The sequence below is a fragment of the Sciurus carolinensis genome, chromosome 6 (assembly GCF_902686445.1).
Source record: "Sciurus carolinensis chromosome 6, mSciCar1.2, whole genome shotgun sequence".
In the NCBI taxonomy this organism is placed as follows: domain Eukaryota; kingdom Metazoa; phylum Chordata; class Mammalia; order Rodentia; family Sciuridae; genus Sciurus; species Sciurus carolinensis.
This window is the reverse complement of record NC_062218.1, coordinates 7,408,465-7,431,953: the sequence shown is the minus strand read 5'-3', so window position 1 is coordinate 7,431,953 and position 23,489 is coordinate 7,408,465. Positions and strand designations below refer to the sequence as shown.

The window sequence follows — 23,489 nt, the reverse complement described above, 5'->3', positions numbered from 1 at the left end:
GAGGCTAGGTTTATGGACAGATAGATAATCTATGGAGAAACACGGTGGGTCATCAGTTAGCTTTTAAATGCAAAATAAGAATGAGCAGTCATGAGCAAAATTAAAATCTTAATTTTTAATGCATCATGAAGTGCATCTGTGACTTTCATTGCTTTAAGATAGGAGAGACCTAACAGAGCCAATAAAAATTTACGAACATTTACCAAGTCATCTGGTAAAGGCCAGCAGCATCCGCGGGACTGGAGAGAGAGGAGCAACTGCTGGCTTGTTGTGTAAGTGCTGTGTCCCTAAAGTAATCGAGATCCTTAAGCAGAGATGCCAGCTCTCTGATTCCCCATCTTGGTTGGTGTTCCTGTGGTTTAATGAGGGGGCTTCTCTTGGGGGTGCAGCTACGTGGAGTCCAGGGTGAGGAGGGCCAGGAGGAAACTGACCTCTCACAGTGGCAGAGGATCCGGACGTGGAGCCTTGTAAGAGCTTTGCCTCTGAGCAGTCTCTTCCAGGTTGAATCCCTGAGGGAAAATCCAGACACAAAGGGAAGAGGTAGCCTAGCAATTTCTATTTCCCTCTACCCTGTCTTGTTATAGTCTTGCAATCACAGAGGTGACGCCTCGAACGATGCTGCGGTGACTTGCTTTATAGGACTGTCTCAGAGGGAGGAAGAGGGAAAAGGGAAGGCCATGCTGACCACCCGGAAAGGCAGCCCAAGAGGTGATTTATTGACATTACTTGAAAGTTCCAACCTACATGCACAGGTTACCCTGCAGTAGATCTGTAACTACAATAACAGACAGAATTTTCAGAGGTGGCCTGCTGCAGGCAAATACAAGAAAGTATTTATGCGCTATGATTTATTTTGCTCTGGGGATACGGTTGTTCCATTGCTGAGCTTTTTATTAAAATTCAAGGGCTCTGTGAGCGTTTTCAGTAAGACTTCCCTTTGCCCTCGCTGCCCTTTGTGCATGTGCGAGTGCTCACGTGTGCTGAAAACTGAAATCAGGGAAAAGGAGCTAAGAAGCCCATATGTCTAAGTATCGGTTTAGCAATGGTTCTACTCACAGGTACATGGACATTCTGAAATAAATGCATAGTGTTCTGATATTCTGAGTTTTCTTGACTTCCCTAAAACCTGTTCTCAAAACAAATGGCCATTTCCTCCTGGAATATTCCAAGCACCAACACATATGTTAATACTTATACTTTGTGCAGACTTCCTAGGGCAGAATCTTACAGCCTATGAGAGCCTCAGTCTTCCCCCTCATGCCACGTGCCACACTCTCCAGATTAGGGGTCTGTCCCTAGGGCACCTGAGAGTATCCAGAGCTTGACCCTGAGGGCTGGGCACAGGGACACTGCTTCCTTGAGAGAGACCTCCATTTCCACGCCTTAAGCACTGAAAGGATAGAGATTGGGAACCATTCAGGCTATTGGCCACTCTTAAAAGTCAATGTTTAGAGAAACTACTCTGTTGGTCTGAGTGTTTCCCGACCCTCTCAGGGTCCCTCCGCCTCGGCCTAGCCAATGCCTCTGCCCAGAAGTAACATTGTTTCCAGCCTTCATCTGGGAGGCTGCTCTGGACTCCTCTACCCTGTTACAACTGAGCAGAGCGGTCTACACCCCTTGCTCTCCCTCTTTCCACCACCACAGTGTCTGGGTCTTGCACATTTGCTTCCCTGTCATCCAGATTCCACTGGTTGGTATCTGTTCCCTCTGTGCTTCCTGCTGGTGACCCCCCTTCTCTTTGGAGGTTCAGACCCCATAGTGAAACTTGGGGAGCTCCTCAAACTTCAGGAGCTTCAGGTCACCCCACCCCAGAAGAGGACTCTTCACTCTAATTCTGACCGTGCTGTCTTGCCTACAGAGCTCTGTGGGACTTCCTTGATGTCTTAGAAACGAGTTCGGGTCCTTTCCATCTACCTGGCAAAGCTAGATCATCCCGCTGCCTGTCACCCACCCTGTGGTCTTTCACCATCGCCTTCCTTACTTTGTCTCTCGTTTCTACCTCTCGGAATCTTCCTGAACACCAGCAGGTGTCCTTGTGCCTCATGCTATTGGCTGCTTTCCACGGGGCCTCGCTTCCTGCTTTTGTGCTCCTCTGGTTCCTGAAGCCCTCACCTTCTCCCTGAAGGGTTCTGGTTTGATGGAAGAGCAGTCGAATCTTACCAGCATTCTCTGTAAAGAAACTACACTCCCCAGCCCCTTTTCTTGGATGCTGGCTACCATTTGCCCGGTTGCTCTACTGCAGAAATGCCTTTCCTTTGGTGTGTGTCACAGGCAGCATGATGGCAGGTTATGGAACAAGTGCCCCTGTGTGTGAGTCCGTACTTTCTGACCCCCCTCTTGTGAACTGTTCATCTGAGGCTGTGAACTGTGGAGTTTAAATAACCAGAAGCGTCTCCGAGCTAGGCTGTGTTCAGAGTGACTTCTCCCTCCGTGCTGAACCTGTGGATTGCTGGATTGTTTCCTTCTTGTTTGGGGTTTGTTTGTTGGTTTTTCCCAATTCACTTCATTTCATGTCTCTGGGATTATATAGCAATGTGACATCCTGGAGCTAAAGGGGGTTTGGGATATTTGGCTAAAAATTGGTAAAGTGGGTGTGCGTGTGCAAGTCTAGAACTGGATCACTGTAAGTAAGACAAATGGTTGTAGAATTGTATGCTAACTCGTTTTTTAGTAATCTGTGGTCTTTAATTTAAAGTCATTTGACAACATTCTGAGAGCCTGAAAATCAATTTTAAAATGCTACAACCTAAGCAGTGGAAGTCCTGGGTCTTCACACCAAACTCAGGCTTTCACTTACCATGATGAGACCATGATTCAAGAATGAGAAATGAATCCAAATAAAGCTCTGCTGAGTTTGTATTCTTAACCTGCTTTATCTTTCAATGGTTGTGTTTAGAAGATAATTTCCCTGCCTAGCTAGTTTCTATATGCTCTTATTTCGGGGTATCTATTTGAAGAGTTTTGTTTTGTCTTGTTTCTCCTTTAATTGGCTGCACAGGAAGATCCATCCTGCATTGTGAGTTTAGCATTTTCTTCATTGTCTGCTGTGCATCCCATTGTCTGTGCACACAGCATGGCCAGCACCACATCTGCCTCCTGTCCTGTGACCACTGCAAATACAGCAAGCCCCTCCACGCAGAGCATGCCCATGTGCGAGGCCTCTGGTGCAGGGATGGAGAGTGGGAAGCCCGGTTGTCTCGTGTGGCACTAAACACACCTTTCCCCTTGGTTTCCCTGCTACAGATACTGCAATGAGCATCTGCTGTGCCCGCCGCACATGTTCTGGACAGGCTGGGGTCCTTGGGAAAGGTGCACAGCCCAGTGTGGGGGTGGCATTCAAGCTCGCCGCAGGACCTGTGAGAATGGGCCCGATTGTGCAGGCTGCAACGTGGTGAGTAGTTCCTCATGTCCAGAGCTGGGTGTCCAGACTTGGCACCCGCTAAGCGCTCTGCACACACTGGATGCTCTGCACTTACTTGACGTGCTGTAAGCACTAGATGTTCTGTACACACCAGGCGTTCTGCACACACTAGGTGTTCTGCAAACCCTTTGTGCTTTGCAGGCACAAAATGCTCCATATACACTACATGTCTGATGCTGCATGTCTGCAGGCACGTGGTGCTCTTTACGCACCAGCTCTCCTGCCGACATTGACGGGAGGCACCATATGTTCTGCAAACATGAAATGTCCCATAAACTCAACATGTCCAGGCACCAGATGCTCTGTACACATCAAATGGTGTGAGTTGTGCAGGTTTCTCTGGTTAATGAAACTGTCCAGAGGAAGCGCTGGAAAGTAGAGTACTTGAATTAAGTACACACGCGTGGAATAAACCGCCCGAGGAGTGTTGCCCTTGTGAGTCCTGAACTGGGACAAAAGCTTCAGCACTTAACTCTGGTTACTCCGTTTGGTCTGGCAGATGAGATGATGCCCCATGTGAGGCTCACACGCAGGACAAACCTCACACTTCCTGGGGACAGAAACACAGTGCAGCCAATGTCAGAGCGTGTTGGGGCCAATTCTGAGGGAGTAAAAGACAACCTATGGTTTTATTTTTCTTCTGCCTTGGTGGATCATATTTCTCTTAACACTTTAAACAACCCAACACGATTCTGCCCATGCAAGCTCTTTTCAAAAGGCCCATTGTTGCTGGGCCTGCTTCTTTGCTAAGGATGACTGAGCACTGATCCTGCAGGGGGCTCACCTGGCTCGCCCTCCCTAGGGCTGCCCCAGCGTGGAGGAGGGATGTGACCCGCACGTGGTGGAGAGGCTCTGCAGGGGAGGCCTGGCGTGACCTCCTGTCCTCTGACCTTTCCTGTTGCCCTCCCATCCCTGCCGTCCGTGAGGCTGAGCAGGTCTTTGCGCTGCTGTGAAGTCTGCTGTTGTGAGCTGCAAACCCACAGGGCAGAGAGCCCAGGGGACTCCTGGGGGATGAAGGGACGAGGCCATGGGGTACTGTGTGGGTCTTACAGCAGATCCAAGGAGGCTTTTTGTATTGCAGTTTGCAATTCAATTTTCTTCCCTTCATGTAGTCAAGGATATTGTAGTGGTTCTAATCAAATCTGTCACTGCTCAGAGACAGTTCTTCCCAGATGTGCCTGAACTAACTGTAGACCATGAAAAATCTCAGTGTACAGGTTTATGAAAATTCTTGGACACACGTTAGATAAATATTTCAGATGCCAAAATTCAGAATTATTTATTATAACATAAACAGTGGAGGAGCTCATCTCTCTGCTGAGCTGTCTCCTCTGCTCCTGTTCCTTCAGTGTCTGAGTGCCAGGTCTCTACTACTCATCAAGATCTTCTCAACCAAGGCAGGGATAGCATGAGATTCTAAGCACTTTTCCATCTGAAGGATGAGAAAATAGTGCATATCTTTCACTTTCTTGAAGTGAATCAACATCAATAATATTAAAAACTTGATTCATGAAATAAAATATATATATAAAGGAAGAGTAGCATATTTCTTATGAACTTACTGGAATGTATGTATATGTATGATACATCTGATCATAAATATAAAAATTGGGTCTTCCAAAATGTCAATATATTTGTTGCTTTATTTGTTATAGTGTTATGGTTTTGTGAAAGAAATGTAATCTTGGCTTCCAAGTCCAGAAAAATATAACTCAGAATTCCCTCCAAGGATAGCAGATGTGTCTGAGCAGAATAAAGACAATGCCAAATATAGCAAAAATGATTTGAAGAGAGAAACAGACCTGTGTTGCCAGCACCGTACTAATACATATATTTCTTACTGAAATACCAAAGTGTAAAGCAGTCGAACAAAAATCTATAATTTATGTCATCCACAGAAAATAAGATAGATATTTATTTCCCTGATACAAAAGAACAAACCCAAAAGGTCAAGAAGAAAGATGTTACGATCCATATACACTGTCAGAAGGAACTCTGAAGGTTAATCAGAGAAGACAAACACACTCAAATGTATTTGTGTCAAATAATGGCATTGTGGATAAATTTAGGAGTAAGTGAAAGCCAGCAAAAGGATCTTTAAATTGGTCATGGTGTATGGAAATAATGACAGTGTGACATTAACCTCACTGTTGTGTAGCTCATGAGTGTGTGGATTCCTGGTTTTCCAAGTGAGAAAATAGAGACCGTAGACCAGTGTTAGGTGTCAGAAGTCACATAGCTAGAAACCATCACCCCAGACCAGGTCTCTTCCCTCCATAGTGAATCCAGTCCTAAAGAGTGCTGTGGGCCCTCCAAAATACAGCAGCAAGGACAGCGAGATGCCAGGCATTAGACCCACACAAGTCTGGAACAGAAACATTATATATTTATCTCTGGTTTCATGTATTTCTAAAAAGTCTCAGTGGACTATACCTCAGACCACTAATATAAAAACTAGTTTAATTTTAAAGGACCTCAGTAGTCAACCAAAAATTATTTTAGATCCAAGCCCTGCACATTTTTTACAAAGTAAGAACTGTATTCAACTTCCTCTGCCTGGTCATCCTGCTCTTATTCAGAATGACAGTTCAGAATTGAAGTTCAGTCTTCTCCCACACGTCACTTTTTTTTCTTCTTTTTTTTTTCTTTTTTAGTATTTTCAAAAATAGAAAGTAATTATATTCTTCTAAATTTGGCAATATTTTGAAGAACACTATAGGCAAGTTTTGTAATTTAAAGAAATGTTTTCATCTCAACTTCTGACAATCCTAAGTGTTTTGATAAGTGTGATAATCTAATTTTATAGAGTATCTAAAGATACTTTTCTGCACTCCTTGGTGATCAGGAGTATCAGACTTTAGTAGAAATTTGATGCTGGGATGGTGTTAGTCAATTCCTTGTCTATGACTGTGTCAGGGGAGCAGCCTATTCAGTATTCTGTGGACAAATTTTACCCCTAGTTTGAAGAAAGACCTATTTATCTTCTTTCTAGTTTGCTAAAATGATCCCTGGTTCCCCCATTTAGTCTTTAGTACTGAAACGTCTTCAGTGTTTTCTCCTTGTGTTCAAATGGGCCAGCGGGCACTGCTTTTGTTATAAAATAGAAAGGCGACCTGAGAGACTGACATTTATTTTCACAATTGAGCAGCGGTTTTGAACTTGGCTGCTTGTGTGTGTGTACTAGAATGTGGGTCACCTGTTCTGTAAGGTCCGTGTGGAAGGCTTCAACCCCAGTCTGTGGCACTGTTGGGAGGTGGTGGGACCTTTAAGAGGTGGGGCTAAGTACAGGGAAGTGGGTTCTGGGGTGACCTTGGGCACTACTGGGTGCTGCCCTCCCTTCCTCTCCTCTGTATTCTGGCTACAGCGCTCCACCACCTGTTCCCTACCACGATGTGCCGCTCACCACAGGCCTAAAACAACAGGAAAGGCCAACCATGAACTGAAACCTACAGGCTGTGAGCCACAATAAACCATTTCTCTTCCTAAGTTGATTATCTCAGGTGTCTTCCACAGTGATGGAAAGCCAACTAGCACGGTTAGTTTCTTTTGTATACGTATTTGGTGTTTACTCATTTTCAACAGCAGTCTCCTGGAAATCCACAGTCCTGCCTTGGAGGATGGGTGGACTTTCATGAGAAGGTACATGCAATGTCTTCTCCTCGTACCTGTATTGTGACCCCAGCATTTGCTCTCCTACAGACTTGGCCAGTGCCAGTTGAAATGAAATTTGATGCATTGGTTAACGTGTTGTTATCATGTTCTGGGCCTGGATCCTTTTCCAAATCTTTTTTTTTTATTTTAATTTTTTTTTATTGTAAACAAATGGGATACATGTTGTTTCTGATTGTACATGGAGTAACAGCATACCATTTGTGTAATCATACATTTACATAGGGTAATGAGGTTTGATTCATTCTGTTATTTTTTCCTTCCCCCAACCCCTCCCACCTCTCTTTTCCCTCTATACAGTCCCTCCTTCCTCCATTCTTGCCCCCCTCCCACCCTCCATTATGTGTCATCATCTACTTATCAGTGAGATCATTTGTCCTTTGGTTTTTCGAGATTGGCTTATCTCACTTAGCATGATATTCTCCAATTTCATCCATTTGCCTACAAATGCCATAATCTTATTATTCTTTATAGTGAGTAATATTTCATTGTATACATATACCACAGTTTCTTTATCCATTCATCAATTGAAGGACATCTAGGTTGGTTCCACAGTCTGGCTATTGTGAATTGAGCAGCTATGAATTGATGTGGCTGTATCACTGTGGTATGCTAATTTTAAGTCCTTTGGGTATAGGCCAAGGAGTGGGATAGCTGGGTCAAATGGTGGGTCCATTCCAAGTTTTCTAAGGAATCTCCACACTGCTTTCTAGAGTGGCTGCACTAATTTGCAGCCCCACCAGCAATGTATGAGTGTACCTTTCTCCCCACATCCTCGCCAACACCTGTTGTTGCTTGTATTCTTGATAATTGCCATTCTAATTGGGGTGAGATGGAATCTTAGTGTAGTTTTGATTTGCATTTATCTTATTACTTAAGATATTGAACATTTTTTCATATGTTTGTTGATTGCTTGTAGAGCTTCTGTGAAGTGTCTGTTCATTTCCTTAGCCCATTTGTTGATTGGATTATTTGCATTCTCGGTGTAGAGTTTTTTGAGTTCTTTATATATTCTGGAAATTAATGCTCTATCTGAAGTATGAGTGGCAAAGATATTCTCCCACTCTGGAGGCTCTCTCTTCACATTGCTGATAGTTTCCTTTGCTGAGAGAAAGCTATTTAGTTTGAATCTATCCCAGTTATTGATTCTTGCTTTCTTGATTTCTTGTGCTATGGGAGCCTGTTAAGGAAGTCTGATCCTAAACCAACAAGTTGAAGATTTGGACCTACTTTTTCTTCTATAAGATGCAGGGTCTCTGGTCTGATTTCAAGGTCCTTGATCCATTGTGAGTTGATTTTTGTGCAGGGTGAGAGATATGGGTTTAGTTTCATTCTGTTGCATATGGATTTCCAGTTTTCCCAGCACCATTTGTTGAAGAGGCTATCTTTTCTCCATTGCATATTTTTGGCCCCTTTGTCTAGTATGAGAAAATTGTATTTATTTGAGTTTGTGTCCGTGTCCTCTATTCTGTACCATTGATCTACCTGTCTATTTTGGTACCAATACCATGCCGTTTTTGTTACTATTGCTTTGTAGTATAGTTGCAGATCTGGTATTGCGATACCCCCTGTTTCATTCTTCCTGCTAAGGATTGCTTTAGCTATTCTGGGTTTCTTATTCTTCCAGATGAATTTCATGATTGCTTGCTCTATTTCTATAAGGTACATCATTGGGATCTTAATTGGAATTGCATTGAATCTGTATAGCACTTTTGGTAGTATGGCCATTTTGACAATATTAATTCTGCCTATCCAAGAACATGGGAGATGTTTCCATCTTCTAAGGTCTTCCTCAATTTCTTTCTTCAATGTTTTGAAGTTTTCATTGTAGAGATCTTTTCCCTCTTTGATTAGATTGATCCTTTTCCAAATCTTTATTCTCAATCCTGAACAGTATGACTAAAACCTAACTCACCAACACAGACTCCATTGCCTGGGCTGTTCTGAAGGGCTGCATATAGATGTGTCTGGAAGCTTTTCTTACTTTAATGAGCCAGTGGCCTTTCTAGTTTACATACAACAGATTTTATCCATGGTTTATGAAAATACCATTTTATAATACAAAAAGGGCAATTTTCTTAAATAAAATTTGATAAATGCAATCAAATAGTTTATTCTAATTCCAGTGAAAATGTACAAAATTTGTATGGAAAATTAATGTCACCAGTCATAGTAATAGCTGTGTGACAGGCTTCATTTAAAGCACTTCTTAGGAATGTGTTATTTATTCCAACAACCCCGTGATGTGGCGCTGTGAGTTCCCGCCTTCTAGATGTGGAGACTTGGCTGAAGAGGCAGAAAGGCTCAGCACGTGCTGCACTTAGTCAGACTCCAGGCCAGGCGTCCACATGGTGCAGGTCCACATGTTTCCTTCACTCCGTGGTCTCATCAGACATTTGAAGACTAATCTTGAAGAAGGGTAAAGGTCATAGGTTACCCAATGTTAACCTAAACACCAAGATAATTACAGAAACTCGTTTTGCCCAGCTGAATGTGGTACACAGAGAATGTGATCAAGTGAATAATTTAAATTAACATCTGAAAACAATTAGTCATTTACTGAGAATGACAGCTACGATTGGTGGCTTCAGGATGTACATATAACTGAGGGTCCAGAGAAATGAGAGGTGCTTGGGGAGTCCCTGATACCCAGATGTACCTAAGAAAGGAAGCCCATACAAATTCTCTCCTCCAAAGCCACTGCATAATTCCTGGGGGAGAGCACTGATTGTCATATAGAGGTGAGGTGATAAACGGTGTCCCCTGGGTGCCACCCCAGCCCTGGTGTGAGTGCATGAAAACTCAGTGAGTTCTTCAAATCCCCAGCAATAGGTGGGGCCCTTCTCCTCCCTTTGGACCACAGGCTTCATTGTGGGGATGTTGGTGAGATGGGTAAGTTTCACATCCTGGCTGGGGCTCTGTCTAAGTAGAGTTGAGACAAGGACTTAGAGCAGGTAGATTTTTGGGAGATGAATCTGTCACAGTGGACGAGGCTGGGGAGGAGAATGGGGTGGGGAGGAGAGACGGGCAAGCTCCTGCTAGGGTTCCTTATCAGTGTCGCTGCCGTGGGCAGCAGGGCTGATTCCCTCCTGAGACCAGGAGCCTGCCAATGCCTTTTAAAAGTGCCTGGCCTTCATGACACCTCTTGGATAAGGATGCTCCCAGGTTGCACCCTCACCCACCAACTGTCTCCAGGGGCTTCAAAACATAGGAGGGCACTGCTGGTAGCGAGCTGCCCACCGCCTCACTGCAGCTGGGCCCACTGGGTGGAGAGGGTCCTCGATGCACTCGCTATTTCTGCTTTCATGATAATGAATCTTGACCACACTAGGAAAGGTCAATGGTTGAAATTAAGTGCTGCTGGGGCCCTCCTGCCTCACACAGTCCCACATGCCCATAAAATCTTTCCAGCCATCAAATAGTTGGGAATACTTAATACTGGGCCAGGTTACACTTTGTTTTCTGGGAGGCAGCTTTGCTCAGCAGAGTATTTCTCCACCGTGTGGATTGGTTCTTGCCTTGGACACATGAAGGAAAAGCTCCTGGGGTTCCTGGAGATTCCCTAGTGGCAAGCTTCTTCTTTCTTCTGGAAACTGTTGCCAGGAAGTGAAACTGGAGCTGGTTCCCAGCTTTGGGCAACCTGAGGGGTCACCAGGTCAGGGTGGAGGGGGACAATCAGAAAACTGAGAGAGCCACCGTGGATGGAGACAGGCTGATGTGTGAGATCAAAAGCTCTCCATGACTTCAGCTCCTGTGCGTCAAGATCATTTTAACTGCTTTCTCCTTCCTTTCCTTTGTATCGAATTTGCCCTCCAAATATCATTTAAGAACTGACACGAAAAGCATGTTCTCCCTTAACAATCACTATATCTGTTGGAGATGATCTAAGGATTTTCATGTGATCTGTTACCAGGAAAGCTAAACAGATGGTTTTGACCTTCATGAAGAAGGTCAGGAGGAACTGTCTCACTGCACTGTGATTGTAAAATGTATTCACTTGGATTTGCAAATATTCTTCTCCCAGGGAATGATTGATTTCCCTAGCTGAAACTTGATATTACATCTTCATAAACATGCGAATGCAAATTTTGCTTTCTTTTGTTATGAAATAACTCAGTGAAGAGCTTGCAAATATGAAAGATTGTCCCAGTAAAACTGCCACATTTTGTAAAAAGAGGCTTGAGCATTTTGAAAAAGTTAATTTCCGAACGCAAAATTGAGTGGTAAGGCACATGGCCACAAAAGTATAAGTTTTTCTAAAATTTAGCATTCAAAGTTTGGCAATCAAGGTTAAGAATGATGCATGATGCAGATACAGAGAAGAGAAAAATGATGGATTATAGGAATTAATCCATCAAAAGTCTGCCTCCAGGACATATAAATAATCATTCACAATCTCTGGAAATTGCAACTGGTATACAGATCTGGAATATTTCACAAAAACGTTATATTTATAGTGTTGCAAGGGTCTGTTGCACAGATTTCTTTAACTTTACAGAACTGTGTTTTTTTTTCTGCTTACAATAATTCAAATACAGTGATTACAACTTAAATGAAAGGAGAAGTTTCCTGAAGAGTGATTTCTGCTGCAAAAGCGTCTTAAGTCACACACGCTTTTCCTTTATAGTTTACCAATCCATTGGTACCAAAAGTCCTACTGCCTCACATTAAAACACCTAAAATTCACATACAAAAGCACAACAGTATTTCCACTGAGTGGCCTTGAGTTTACAAGTCTTTCGTAGGTGCAGCCCATAGAACAAATGGATCGTCTTAAAGGCGTAACAGAGTACTTAGCTAAAGTTAACTCTCATGTCTCTTTTTAAAAAGCCTGATTGTTAACTATTAAAAATGAGTAATCAAGCAGGGCCTTCTAAATTTAAAGTCTTAATAGGAGTTCCTTTAAAAACAGGCAGAAGTTATTCTTCTCCAACTGCATCTTCAGGTTTTGATTTGGGACTGAGCATGGAGAGATTCCATGGAGAACACTCACTGGGTCTTTTAGTCAATTTCTTGTCCCCTCCAAATTGGCACTTATTTTTGGTCAACATCTGGTAGCTCACCAGGCATTTGCCACTGTAACTAAGTGATTGCTCTTGGAGTAGCAGTTCTTCACACTTTTCAGAAAGACACCAGCTAGCTAGCCAGCCAACGTCAGCCTTAAGTGGGAGGCTCTGGTGTCCCTCTTATCTGCAGCTGAGGGCGCCCTGCCTGGTGTGCAGTTTGTAACTTTGAGGTGGGCTTTTGCTTTCGTTCACCTGAGCCCCACCTTTCCCTTCCACCTTTCAGAAGCCCTATTTCCGTCCAGCCTGTTGTTACGTACAGGGCCCCTGGTTCCAGGGGGTATGCTCCAGCAGCCTGGAGCGTGACTGCAGGAAAGCAGCCTCCTCCCCAAGGCGCTGTCCCAACCTGAGCCCTGAGGCTCCACGTTGCTATTTGGTCTTCTCAATGAGCATGTGGAAAAGAGCAGACCCGCTAACCTGTGGCCCAGAGTGGCTTCGATATTGCCTCCGCAGACTTACTCTGAGAACCCTTTCTAAAAGAAAGCAAATGAGCCATCAAACAAAATTTGATGCAGGGACAGCCCTCTGAGGAGAAGACTTTCCTTATCAGCCAGGGGACTGTACTGCTTGTCATGTGATCCTCACTTGTTTTACTTTGATTGAAAGACATGCAGACCCCAGGGTCTCAAGAGAGTTTCCTGAACTTGCTCTTCTGTACCCAGAATCCGAGCATTTTGATTTTTCTTCCACTTTTGTTATCATTAATATAATAAATATTAAGCCTGTTACCCCTTGATGGGCAGCAGGGAGACAAGGGATGTACAGTGTCCGCATAACACTGAGGGAGGAACCCTCCGTGTGAGCTCAGACCAGCAGGGTCCAGGCCCCACTTGGCTTGTGACGATGATTTTGTGTGTCAGGGCTGTGTTCAAAGTACACTTTGATTTCCAATTACCAAGGGCGGGTGTGCTGTAAAACAGTCCACGTGTACAGAGGCAACTGGAGGAGCTGAAAATTAGTTTTGATCGCATTACACTTGTTTTGGGGGTTTGGCTCATGGCAGGTCATTCTTTTGTAGAAGTAACATGAATGTTTAATTGTATCAACAATATGTTTTAATTTGTGTTTTGCTTAAGATTTGAATTTTCCTCCCTTTAAATTATTTCTTCTAAGTGCCTCCAGTGGTGTTATTGAACATGTATAATTTCAGTTGTTAAAAGAATTCACATACATAATAATTTTCAAAGCAACTTATAATTAGCTAAAGAAGAAAGCAACAGATGTGGAAAGCATGAAGAAATTGTTTTAAAACACTGACTATTCTTCACAGATGCTGTGGTTTCTTTCTTCCCAAGTGCATCACTCCAATAATCCTAAAACTTTCTAAGAAACAGAATCTAGTTCCTGAGACTTTCACAAGAATACAAAAGAAACTTAAAGCAGCTACTGCTATATTTAGATCTTTCTCATTGATATTTTAAAATTGGAACAAGCTTACATTTAGAAATCTTCAAAATTTCTCAACCAAAATCAACACACTAAGCTGTTTCTCTCTGTGGTTCAATGACATGTCACAATAACTGACATGACATTCTTTGAAGAGTTGCCTCTTTATTTCACTCTGCAGCTTTTTTTCCCCCTAGATGTCTTTGACTTGCAGAATTTCATGAGGTTCTACTTTGAAAGAAACAGTTGTAATAAAGACCGTTGGAAATGGAATTGACTCATACTGCATCACGTTCTTGCCTTATTCTATGAGCCACGCTGCGTGGGAGAGGAGCTTGCTTGTACCATTACTTGGCGTCTTGCTTCTGTTAGTGTGAGACATGGTCCACATCTGCTCCCTCTTCCCCAATCCCATGGAATCGCCCAGTATGAAAGGGCAATTAGGAAGCAGTGTCCAAAGGGACACCAGTGTCACCATGTGGGAAAGAGCCATGGCAGAGGCTGAAAGAACAAAACTCTACCCTGTACCATCATGAGGGCTCCGCACATGGCCCCTGAAGCAGATGAGCCATACGGCTCTCCAGCTTAAAAGAGAGGACAAAAATAGCAGGGCAAACAGATGGAATCCAGACGTCCAAGGGAGCCCTTCCACATTCCCAGGCAGTTCTCATTATGAAACTGATTGAATGGTTTTCTTTCTCGTCTTCTTGCAACTGTGAATAGCTTCAGTGATAAGCTGTTGAAGTCCCAAATTGAAGAGCAAAGGCGCTCTGCCTGTACTGCCCTTCTTTGAGAACGGCTTTCTCCAGCACTTGGGGTGATCTTACACAACACTGTTCATTTCCAGTAGTTCTATGTATGGAAGGTAAAGACATTCTCCATGACTTCGATGGCTGATACGTGGCTGTGGTCTCATGCTTTGCAGAATTTTCAGACCATTCATCTGTGTGTTTAGTCAACCACCAGTGCTGAGTATTTACCACATACAAAGAATTGGTCGCTTGGGAGCTCTGCTGGTGGAGAAGCAAAATTCCCACCCTCAAGGAGGCAACCTCGGAGCTTAAAAGAAAAACTACAAAATAAAGGAGAAGTAGAAAATGCAATGGGAAAGCTCAGAGAGGACACTTCTGACTGGAGAACCCAGGACCCCCAAAGGTGTTGAGATAGGAGTGGGAAAACCCCATGGAAGGATGGGGTGAAGGCCACAGGCTGCCGGAGAAGGGGTCCCTCCAGGAGTGTTAGCAGGACCACTTGTGAGCTCGAGGAAGCTCAAAGGAACGTGGCAGGACCGGGTGCTGAGGGCTGCCTGTCTGCTCAACTGGGCTCGCTCTTGGCAGGTATGTAATGCACGCCCTGCCTTCTCAGGTTCCCGTCTGCACAGCCTCAGACCGCCAATGATTTCAACCAATGCAAGCTATTGATCATTTTAAGTCACTGTCCCTCATAGTAAGGAAAGTCGTGTTGCTTTTCCTACCTAAAAGAGACAAGCTAGTTGCATGTGCATGCAGAATACTGTGCGGGCAATGCGTGTGCCTGTGTGCAGACGGGCTACCTTCCCCTGGTCACCTCTCAACTTCAGTCATGACCTCCATCTTCCTCAGGTTACCTCCCTCCTGAACTTGGAGCACCTAATTTCAGCTAATGTTGCCCCCAAATCAGTTGTGTACCCTTCCACTTAGTCCTGTTTCAAGGAGGCAGGCTCAATCACTTAGATGTCCAGTGAACCAACTTGCTCTTAAACTTTCCAATACCAAGAAATTGTTATTTTGAGATTTCAAATCAGGGACAATATTCTGTTTGCTACTATTTTCTTAATACCCAACAGACTATAGGATATTGAGAAAGCCAACCTAGTTACTAAATTTATGTGTTAATTGGAAAGACAATGGCAATTTGGGGAAGTATGTCCACCACCTTTTTGAATGAAGCCGATGGATCTTGCGTATTCTATTGCTCTTGTTGCCAAAGACCAAATCATACAGAGCTGCGAGAAGGGTCCCAGGGGAGTGCATTCTCACCTGTTGCAGAATGAGAGGGATCAAGACAGTAACTTCAAACTCCTGTGTGTGCGAGGGGCTTCTCTGGGTATTGGGGTGTGTCAATTGGCTTGGCATTACTGTGTCCAAAATAGCTGACAGATCAGACTTAGAGGAGGAGAAATTTCTTTTGGCTCATGGTTTCAGAGGTTTGGTTTGTAGTCAGCTGTTTCCGTCCTACCATGTCTTCCAGCAGAACGTACCATGGCTGGCGTTCTCTCTCAGAATCTTCACACCCACATGGGGCTGTCTTCGCTTCACATTTAATTCTTCTTCCCAGGCTATTTGCTTATCAACATTTCATTTCTTGTTCATATTCTTAAATTATTTCAAATTCTTTCTAATTAGCTTCACAAGTGTGCTCTAAATGATACAAATGAAGCACAGGAAACCAGTGTGCTTGCAGAAATAGTATATGGGGTTCAGTCCAATTGGCTTTGATAGCCGATTATACCTGGAATGTCCTTCCCTGACCTGATGAAGTACTAACGGAGAATTCCTAATGAGAAAAGAAAATCTACATTTTATAGTGGCACAATGAGATTCTAACACACTGACCCTGAGCTATTTTCGGAGCATCACCCACGTGGTCATCAAATGTTGTTCTCTGCCTTGGTGAACTCTGGGCACATCAGCCATGTCCATCCGGGCTCGGTCCCTCAACCGACAAGTCCTGAACATCTGTGAGCTTCGGACCTGAATCTGACTGAGTCACTGTGCCTGATCCCCAACTGTAGGAGGAGAGAGCCAAAGACCAAATCATACAGAGCTGCGAGAAGGGTCCCAGGAGAGTGCATTCTCACCTGTTGCAGAATGAGAGGGATCAAGACAGTAACTTCAAACTCCTGTGTGTGCGAGGGGCTTCTCTGGGTATTGGGGTGTGTCAATTGGCTTGGCATTACTGTGTCCAAAATAGCTGACAGATGAGACTTAGAGGAGGAGAAATTTCTTTTGGCTCATGGTTTCAGAGGTTTGGTTTGTAGTCAGCTGACTCCATTTCTCTGGGCCCAAAGTGAACTGGAACATCAGTAGAACATCCTAGCAGAAGAGTTTGGGGGAAGAGCACTACTCCATCTGTGGTGGCCAGGAAGCAGGATGCAGAGAGGGGTGTGGGGTGTAGCCTCAGCAAAGAGGCCTCAGCCTTCAGGAGCACATCCCCAGTGACTCCTGCAGCCACACCCACCTGCCTACAGTTTCCACCAGTCAGTTCATTCAGATTAGGATAGACTGATGAGGTCGCAGTCTCATGCTCTAACGTTTCACCTCTGACCCTCGCTCCCTAACACAGGAGCCTTCGAGGGCATATCCATGGGATAAAGGTACTGCGACTTCAGAAGGCTAGCGCTCGGTGGTGTTGTCCTTTCATTTGGTCTTACTAGAAGGGCTGGCTCAGGGTTGGTGGAAGCTTTGGTGTTCCCCTGGGAGGAGATGTGTGTGTGGCTTTCCACGCCCCGAGGACTGTGCAGTGGCCCTCTGTGTCCATCGAGCAGCCCCCACAGTGTGCTCCACCCTATGATCTCAGTCAGGCCCTGGGGCTCCAGTACTGGATACATTTTCCCATACACCGTGAACCTCACTGAGATTCACCTGTGGGTGCTTTAGATGGAATTTAACAAATGGGTCCTTAAGCTGAAAATATGAACACTTCTGATGCGTTGGAAACGATATTACACTTTGTAAACTGCAGTTCCTGGGACCGTCCAGGAGATGTAATTCCACAGTGTTCTTGGGAGGAATTTGGCAGTTTCTTCCCGCAGTGCGTATCTGATGCAGTCCTCTCCTTTCATCCTCTCAGCCGTCTGTCATTGCAGCTCTCCTGGAGTTGGATTATTCTTAGATGTATCCCAGGGGTCACAGGATAGCCAGAGGAATCTGGGCAGGGGAAACCCTATTTCATCCTGATACAAATTGTTCGTTTGTGAAATTCTGGCCACTGCCTTCAACTTAGACCTGATTTTTTTTTTTTCCAAAAAGAAAAGTAACCAGTGCACATTTTAACCTTTTTTTAAGTAGATGCTGTTCCTTATTCCTTAACAGAATTTGGAGCTTCCCTTTTGTTGCTTCGGTGGTGCTGTTTGAGTAGGAGAATCCTGAGTGAGTGTGACTGTGAACTTATTGCCAATTTATGGGGGTTTGAATGGGAATTGAATTAATCTAGCATAAGTACTTAGAGTGAAAACAGATACGCTTTGCCCACAACCATTTTCAGCAGGACAGTATCGCAGAGGAAGTTTTACAAGCCTGGCTCTCTGCAGGCATTGTATTTCATCTCAGTGGAGCACAGACATTTACTTGGCAGGGTCCTAAATCGTCCATCATGTCCTCATAACTGTACGGGGGTCAAGTCACTGGTGATCGTGGAGTTAGAGAAAGCTGGCGGAGACCGCAGCTTTCTCGTGTTCTCCACTCACACGCTGGGGTACCTGTTGGAGACAGGTAGGAGACTGCAGGGCCCAGCTGTGGCTCACCTCCACATCCCCTGCATCTCCAAGACCTGGCTGCCAGGGGAGGAGTTGTTAGGTGCTGCAAGATGGATCTTTGTCTCCGGCCAGCTGCTCAGGTCAAACCATCTTGCTAGAGTCCCCCAGTGGCCCTGATCTGTGTACATTGACACAGAGAAGAGAGTTTTCAGCACCTGAGGGTGTACCCTCAATTAAATCTGGGGGGTCTTTTCTTGTGACCACCTCTTGGAATTGGGGAAAGGCGTTAGAAGTCACAGAGCGAGTGGTGCCGACTAGTAGAGGTAGCAGCAGGATTCGGAGCCGAAGAAATTTGCTCTAAACCAGGTTCATCCAGGTGTGAACAAGTATATTTACTTTTCACTTATATTCATGGTCCATGTCCACAATACATTTATAATAACCAAATAGAGAGTATTGTGAATAATACATTTTATATTAGTAAGGCTAAGGGAAATGATGCTGTGGTTATTTCAATAAATATAGAATAAACATTTGGTAGAATTCAGCACTCATTCATAGTAGCTTAAAAAGTGTTCAGCAGAGTGAATGGAGTTCCTTTAACCTTACGAAGGATACCTCTTGCGAGCAGCATCATGCTTTGTGGTGAAACATTAGAAACTTTTCTATTAAAGTCAAGAAAGAATCATAAAGATTCCTGCCAGCACTCCAACAGCCAGAACTGCCCCAGAGGCTACAAACAGTGCAGAGCAACAGGCAAAGAAATAGGAGTAGTGAGATCAGGGCCGGGGTCACCCGACCCCAGCTTCCTTCCTGTTCTCCTTCCTGTGTCCGAGAGGTCAGGGACGACCCGTTAAGGACTCGTGAAACATCCTGTGGCATTCTTGTCCTGCCACCCCTGGGGAATTGGACCACGTGGAGCACCTGCTGGTAGCAGGCTCCTAGATCCCTCCCCACTTGAACCCTAGAAGCTTACTCTGTATCTCTTTTCGTGTTCTTTGTTTGGAGAGTTGTTCAGTGTGTTTAAAGGCACCGTTGAGGAGAAGCTGTCAAGACTCAAGTGCTGGTGGCATGCTTTCCCATGCCTGGACCACATTAGTGCCAGGTCTGAGGAATTCCTGCCGGGCTGAGTCTGGCCAAGTGCCTGCCGGGTGAGGAGCAGCAGGCCTTCAGCACTTGGCTAGGAAGAGCCATGAGGGATGGGTTGTAGCTGCCTTCAGGGATGTCACTGTCAGGGAGACCCCTGTCAGACAACCCAGGGGTGGCATCTCTCCTCTGTTCTGGGAGACAGTGGCAGCATGCAGGAGAAAGTAATATTTTCATGTCAATTTAGGAAAGTAACATTTTACAACAGAGGCAGCAGCTTTAGCAGCTGCCTAGAGGGTAGAAGTCACAGCCTGTGTCTGTGGGTCTTGAAGCAGGGCCACATGGACAGCGTGCTGGTCAAGAGGGTGACCACACTGAGGACATGCCTGACCAGACGTCCCTAAACATCGGGGAAGTCAGGTTTTGTTTGCATGTGTGTAGAGCCTCAGGAATATATGAACACTAATAAGCCAATGTCCTTTGAAACAGGCGCCCTGACTCTCTTGCCCAGAGCCTCTGCATCTGCAGTGTTCTTTACAATCTTAGGATGTACATATTCAGGCTTCCCAATATTAGACATATTTTTGGAAGGGCAGACACTTTTGCAGCTACCCTGTGGAACTTTTTGTCTAAAGGAATAAGAAATGAAACAAAATGTAGTCAATAGTCTGACTTAAATTTTGCAATGTTTCATAGAAGAGAAAATAAATCAAAAAGTCCTCCACAGTATAGAATTTTAAGTATGTTAATGGGGACATTTCCTAAAAGCCTCCTGGGTGACTTTTTGAATAAGAAATACTCTTGCATTTTAGAAGAAGCTACGTTCTGGAATAGTAGATTTGTAGTTACATTTGCTGGCTTAGATAACCTTATATATAACTTCCAAATAAGTGACCTCCATTACAGGCTTTTATGTTTTAATATATAAATATGTGTGCATGTATAGTAAAGATAAGGGAAATGGTCTGTACAACTAAAAATAAGGACAGTGTGCACAGTAAAAACTAGTATAAGTATCTGTCACTTAAGATATGAATTTGGGAGCAGTTAATTCCTTAATTATTTAATCACCATTTTATATTTTAGGACTATAAGCAGTTTATCCACTTAGTTATTTAATACTATTTTATATTTTAGGAATGTACAGCAGAGTGATTTTCAAATCATATTTAAGCAGATGAAAATTCATAGTATGGAATGATCTTTAAACATGCACTTGGACAATTGTTTTTCTTACAGGGAACTTTAGGATCAATAAAGAGTGTTATATCATGGCTATCTGTCAAGTAACTTCATGCCTAGAAATGGGTGACAGAGGATTTGGATTGAAACCTCTCCAGTCTGTGGTTGCACTATAGTCCTCGCCCATGTGGAAGCTGCCACCTCAGTGACCACATCCCCACCAGGTCCCCGAGAAGAAGCCGGTGAGGAGCAGGGTCTCTGCTGACTCATGACCCAGGTGCTCTCCTTACACCTGGCCCTGGCTGGCTGTGGTCTTTGGGTCTTGCCCTAGGAACCTTAATCATCTGTTCCCTGGAGTAGCAACAGAGGGAAGAAGAGGGAAGACCCTGGGAAGTGGGCCCAAGGATAGAGTAAAAAAATTCAGACTCACACGCAGGGTGAGTGAGAGCAAAGATGAAAGCATTCTAATGTGGCGATGGCATTGACTCTGCCAGTGTCCCTCCTTACCTGAGGTTCCAGGACCCCCCTCGGATACCAAAATCTGCAGAGAGTACAGATAAAATGGAATCGTATTTACATAAATCCTACACACATCCTCCCCAAAACTTTGAATCATCTCTAGATTACGCATGATACCTAGTGCTATGTAAATGATGTGTTCATAGTTCTGTATTTGGAAAATAACAACAAGAAAACAAAAGACTATGTTTAGTACATTTTTTAAAAATATATTAGATGTGGAGTTGGTTGAATTTGTGGATAGGGAACCCATGGATAAATGTCACTAACCGTGATAGGTAAATTTAATTATAAACCAAGGTATCAATAAGCCATTACATGCAGTTGTGAGAAAAAAGTTTTTAAATTACAGGAATAAATTCCATCATCAGTGGTCATACAGATTATTGTGTTGTGATATTGTCACTTCATTTAAATATAAATATTTGCTTTTGTGAACATTGCATCTCCTTTGTTGGCAGATCAGGAGCTTCTTGCTGATGCTGGATGGAACAGTGGTGGAGGCAGAAGCCCACCCAGGCAATCCTCTGGGAATTGATCATGGCTGTCCACAGTGGCTGCATGTGCTGGCAGGCCACCCCCCACCCTTTCCATTTGATTACTGCAGGGACACGACACACACATTTTCAGCACTAGTAATACTACGGCCCAAAGATTTCTAACTGTTCTGACAACTTCCTATTTTAATTAGTAACCTTTTATTTTCTGAGGTCAAGAATTACAACTTTGGTTAAGATGGCTAAGTTCGCAGGAAGATTTTCCTTTTGTTTCTGTTAGCAATGACAGCCTGCTATCATGGCTTGTGATTCAGGAAGAACTGATTCTCAAGGCAACTAGAATGTTGGATGTGTCCCACCTCTGGTGCTGAGATTGAGGACAGCGAACCCCTCAAATGAAATACGTCAGCCCATTGGATTCACGATCCTGGCCGAGTGCTCCATACGATTTGGGCCAGAGTGTCAGTCAGGATGTCCTGCAACTGAGATGCTATTTATCATCAAATCCCTCTCGCATCATAACTCCTGAAACAGGCCTTCGTGGAATTTATGGCATGTTCACATGTCTCCTTTAAATGTCACATGTTTATTTTCATTGTTAATATCTAAGACCCCTGCAGATATAGATCAGCTTTTTGTACAGGGTACAGATGCTTTGTTAATGATTATGGAAAGAAGGCTGACTGAGTGCATTATTTCAGAAATGTCTTGTGAACAGAAAGCATAATTTAGGCAATATTACTTTGACTTTTAGTTTCAAAAATATAGAATGTTTAAATTAAGGTAATTAGGTCATTATCCATGAGTAGGAAACATTTGTGGGGTTAAAGAATCTAATTAAACAACCTGAGTTATTAAAACAAAGTCATTTAAATATTTGTAGTCAAGAGGAAATAAAAATTAATTTCCCATGGTAAATTTTCCAAAAGAAGAACCAAAGAACACAGTTTCATGGGATTTTTTTAATAGAGAAAAGATGTTGATAAAACATGCATGTTTTCATTTTCCAGATCCATTAAGTTCAGCATAGAGAGCCAAAGAACACCCAAGTCTTCCAAGTACTTCCAAACAACGAAATGAAATGTCCCAAGGGCTTTGACCTTAGCCATGTGTGCTCCAAATACATCATTTGTGATGTGAGGCTTTTAAAATAAATAACTGTCCCTACTGCTATTGGTCAGGACATGAGATCTGCATTTAGTTATGAGCTGATGAAACAACAGCTTTGACTAACTTGGTTAAGAGCAGGTTTAGGACAGGATAATTTTCTCCTAGATGATCACATCACAGGGAGAGTGAAATCACAGACATAGAAATGTGGGTGCTGATTAGACTTAAACTAATTTTACCATACAAATAAAGCCATTCTGCTGCATTAGCCCTAGTCGGAGGCCATGGGTACTTGTGAGCATCTGCACTTTCTTGGGAGGGAGGATCATACCTCCAGGTACCATGTTCAGAGGATGCTGATTATTTCACATTCTGCATCCTGTCTTTGGTTCCAGGCTGCTGTGCAGAACAAGAACATAGACAGACACTGTCTGATAATCTTCATAAACTCTTACTTGGTTTAATATTTCCAGATCGTTGGTGTCTTATGTTTCTTTACAAATAAATCAGTTGTACAGCTAAGATAGCTGAGCACTGGCTAAGGGAGTAGAAGGGAATGCGGTCTCTGTTGGACTCACCAACTTGTCAGAACTGACCATGAACTTAAGAGTGAATAGACAGCTTCACTGGAAGGACAGAACAGCCCAGCACCGGTTTGATTCCAGGTAACAACCTCTCTGGCCGTGTTTGCTAACATACTCTGTACTCAGTTCTGGTTCCATACCAAGCTCTGAGTTCAAAGGGCTCCCAGATCAGTTCTGCCACCTCCCATTTGGAGAAACCCGTTAACTTTGTTTAACCCAGAGCTTCTCAGTGTTTTCTGAAAACAGATGCTTCATTTGCAGCATCCATTAGCATCCCACGGAGACCTACTTTAAGAAAACTCTTTTCACAGAATGAGTAGAACACCATTTTAAATGCTGTTTATGCTCTTAAAGTAAATGCATTAACCCAATACTTTTCAGTCAAACATAGTGAACTAAAATCTACAGCACTGATGGAATTGGTGAGGTTGACATACAACTCAGTGGTCAGCACACGTATAGTTTGTCTCCATTCTATAAAGTTAAGTTCAGAAACATTAACTGTGAAATAGCATC

The 23,489-nt window shown here is 43.7% G+C and overlaps 1 protein-coding gene across 1 annotated transcript in view; it reads left to right on the top strand.

The window, feature by feature from the left end:
- The window catches only part of Sema5a (semaphorin 5A), a 443,089-nt gene that overhangs the window by 385,929 nt on the left and 33,671 nt on the right, over positions 1 to 23,489 (top strand). Inside the window, 1 exon segment of the mRNA XM_047556570.1 lies at positions 3,244 to 3,391. Coding sequence (XP_047412526.1) covers positions 3,244 to 3,391 — 148 coding nt within the window.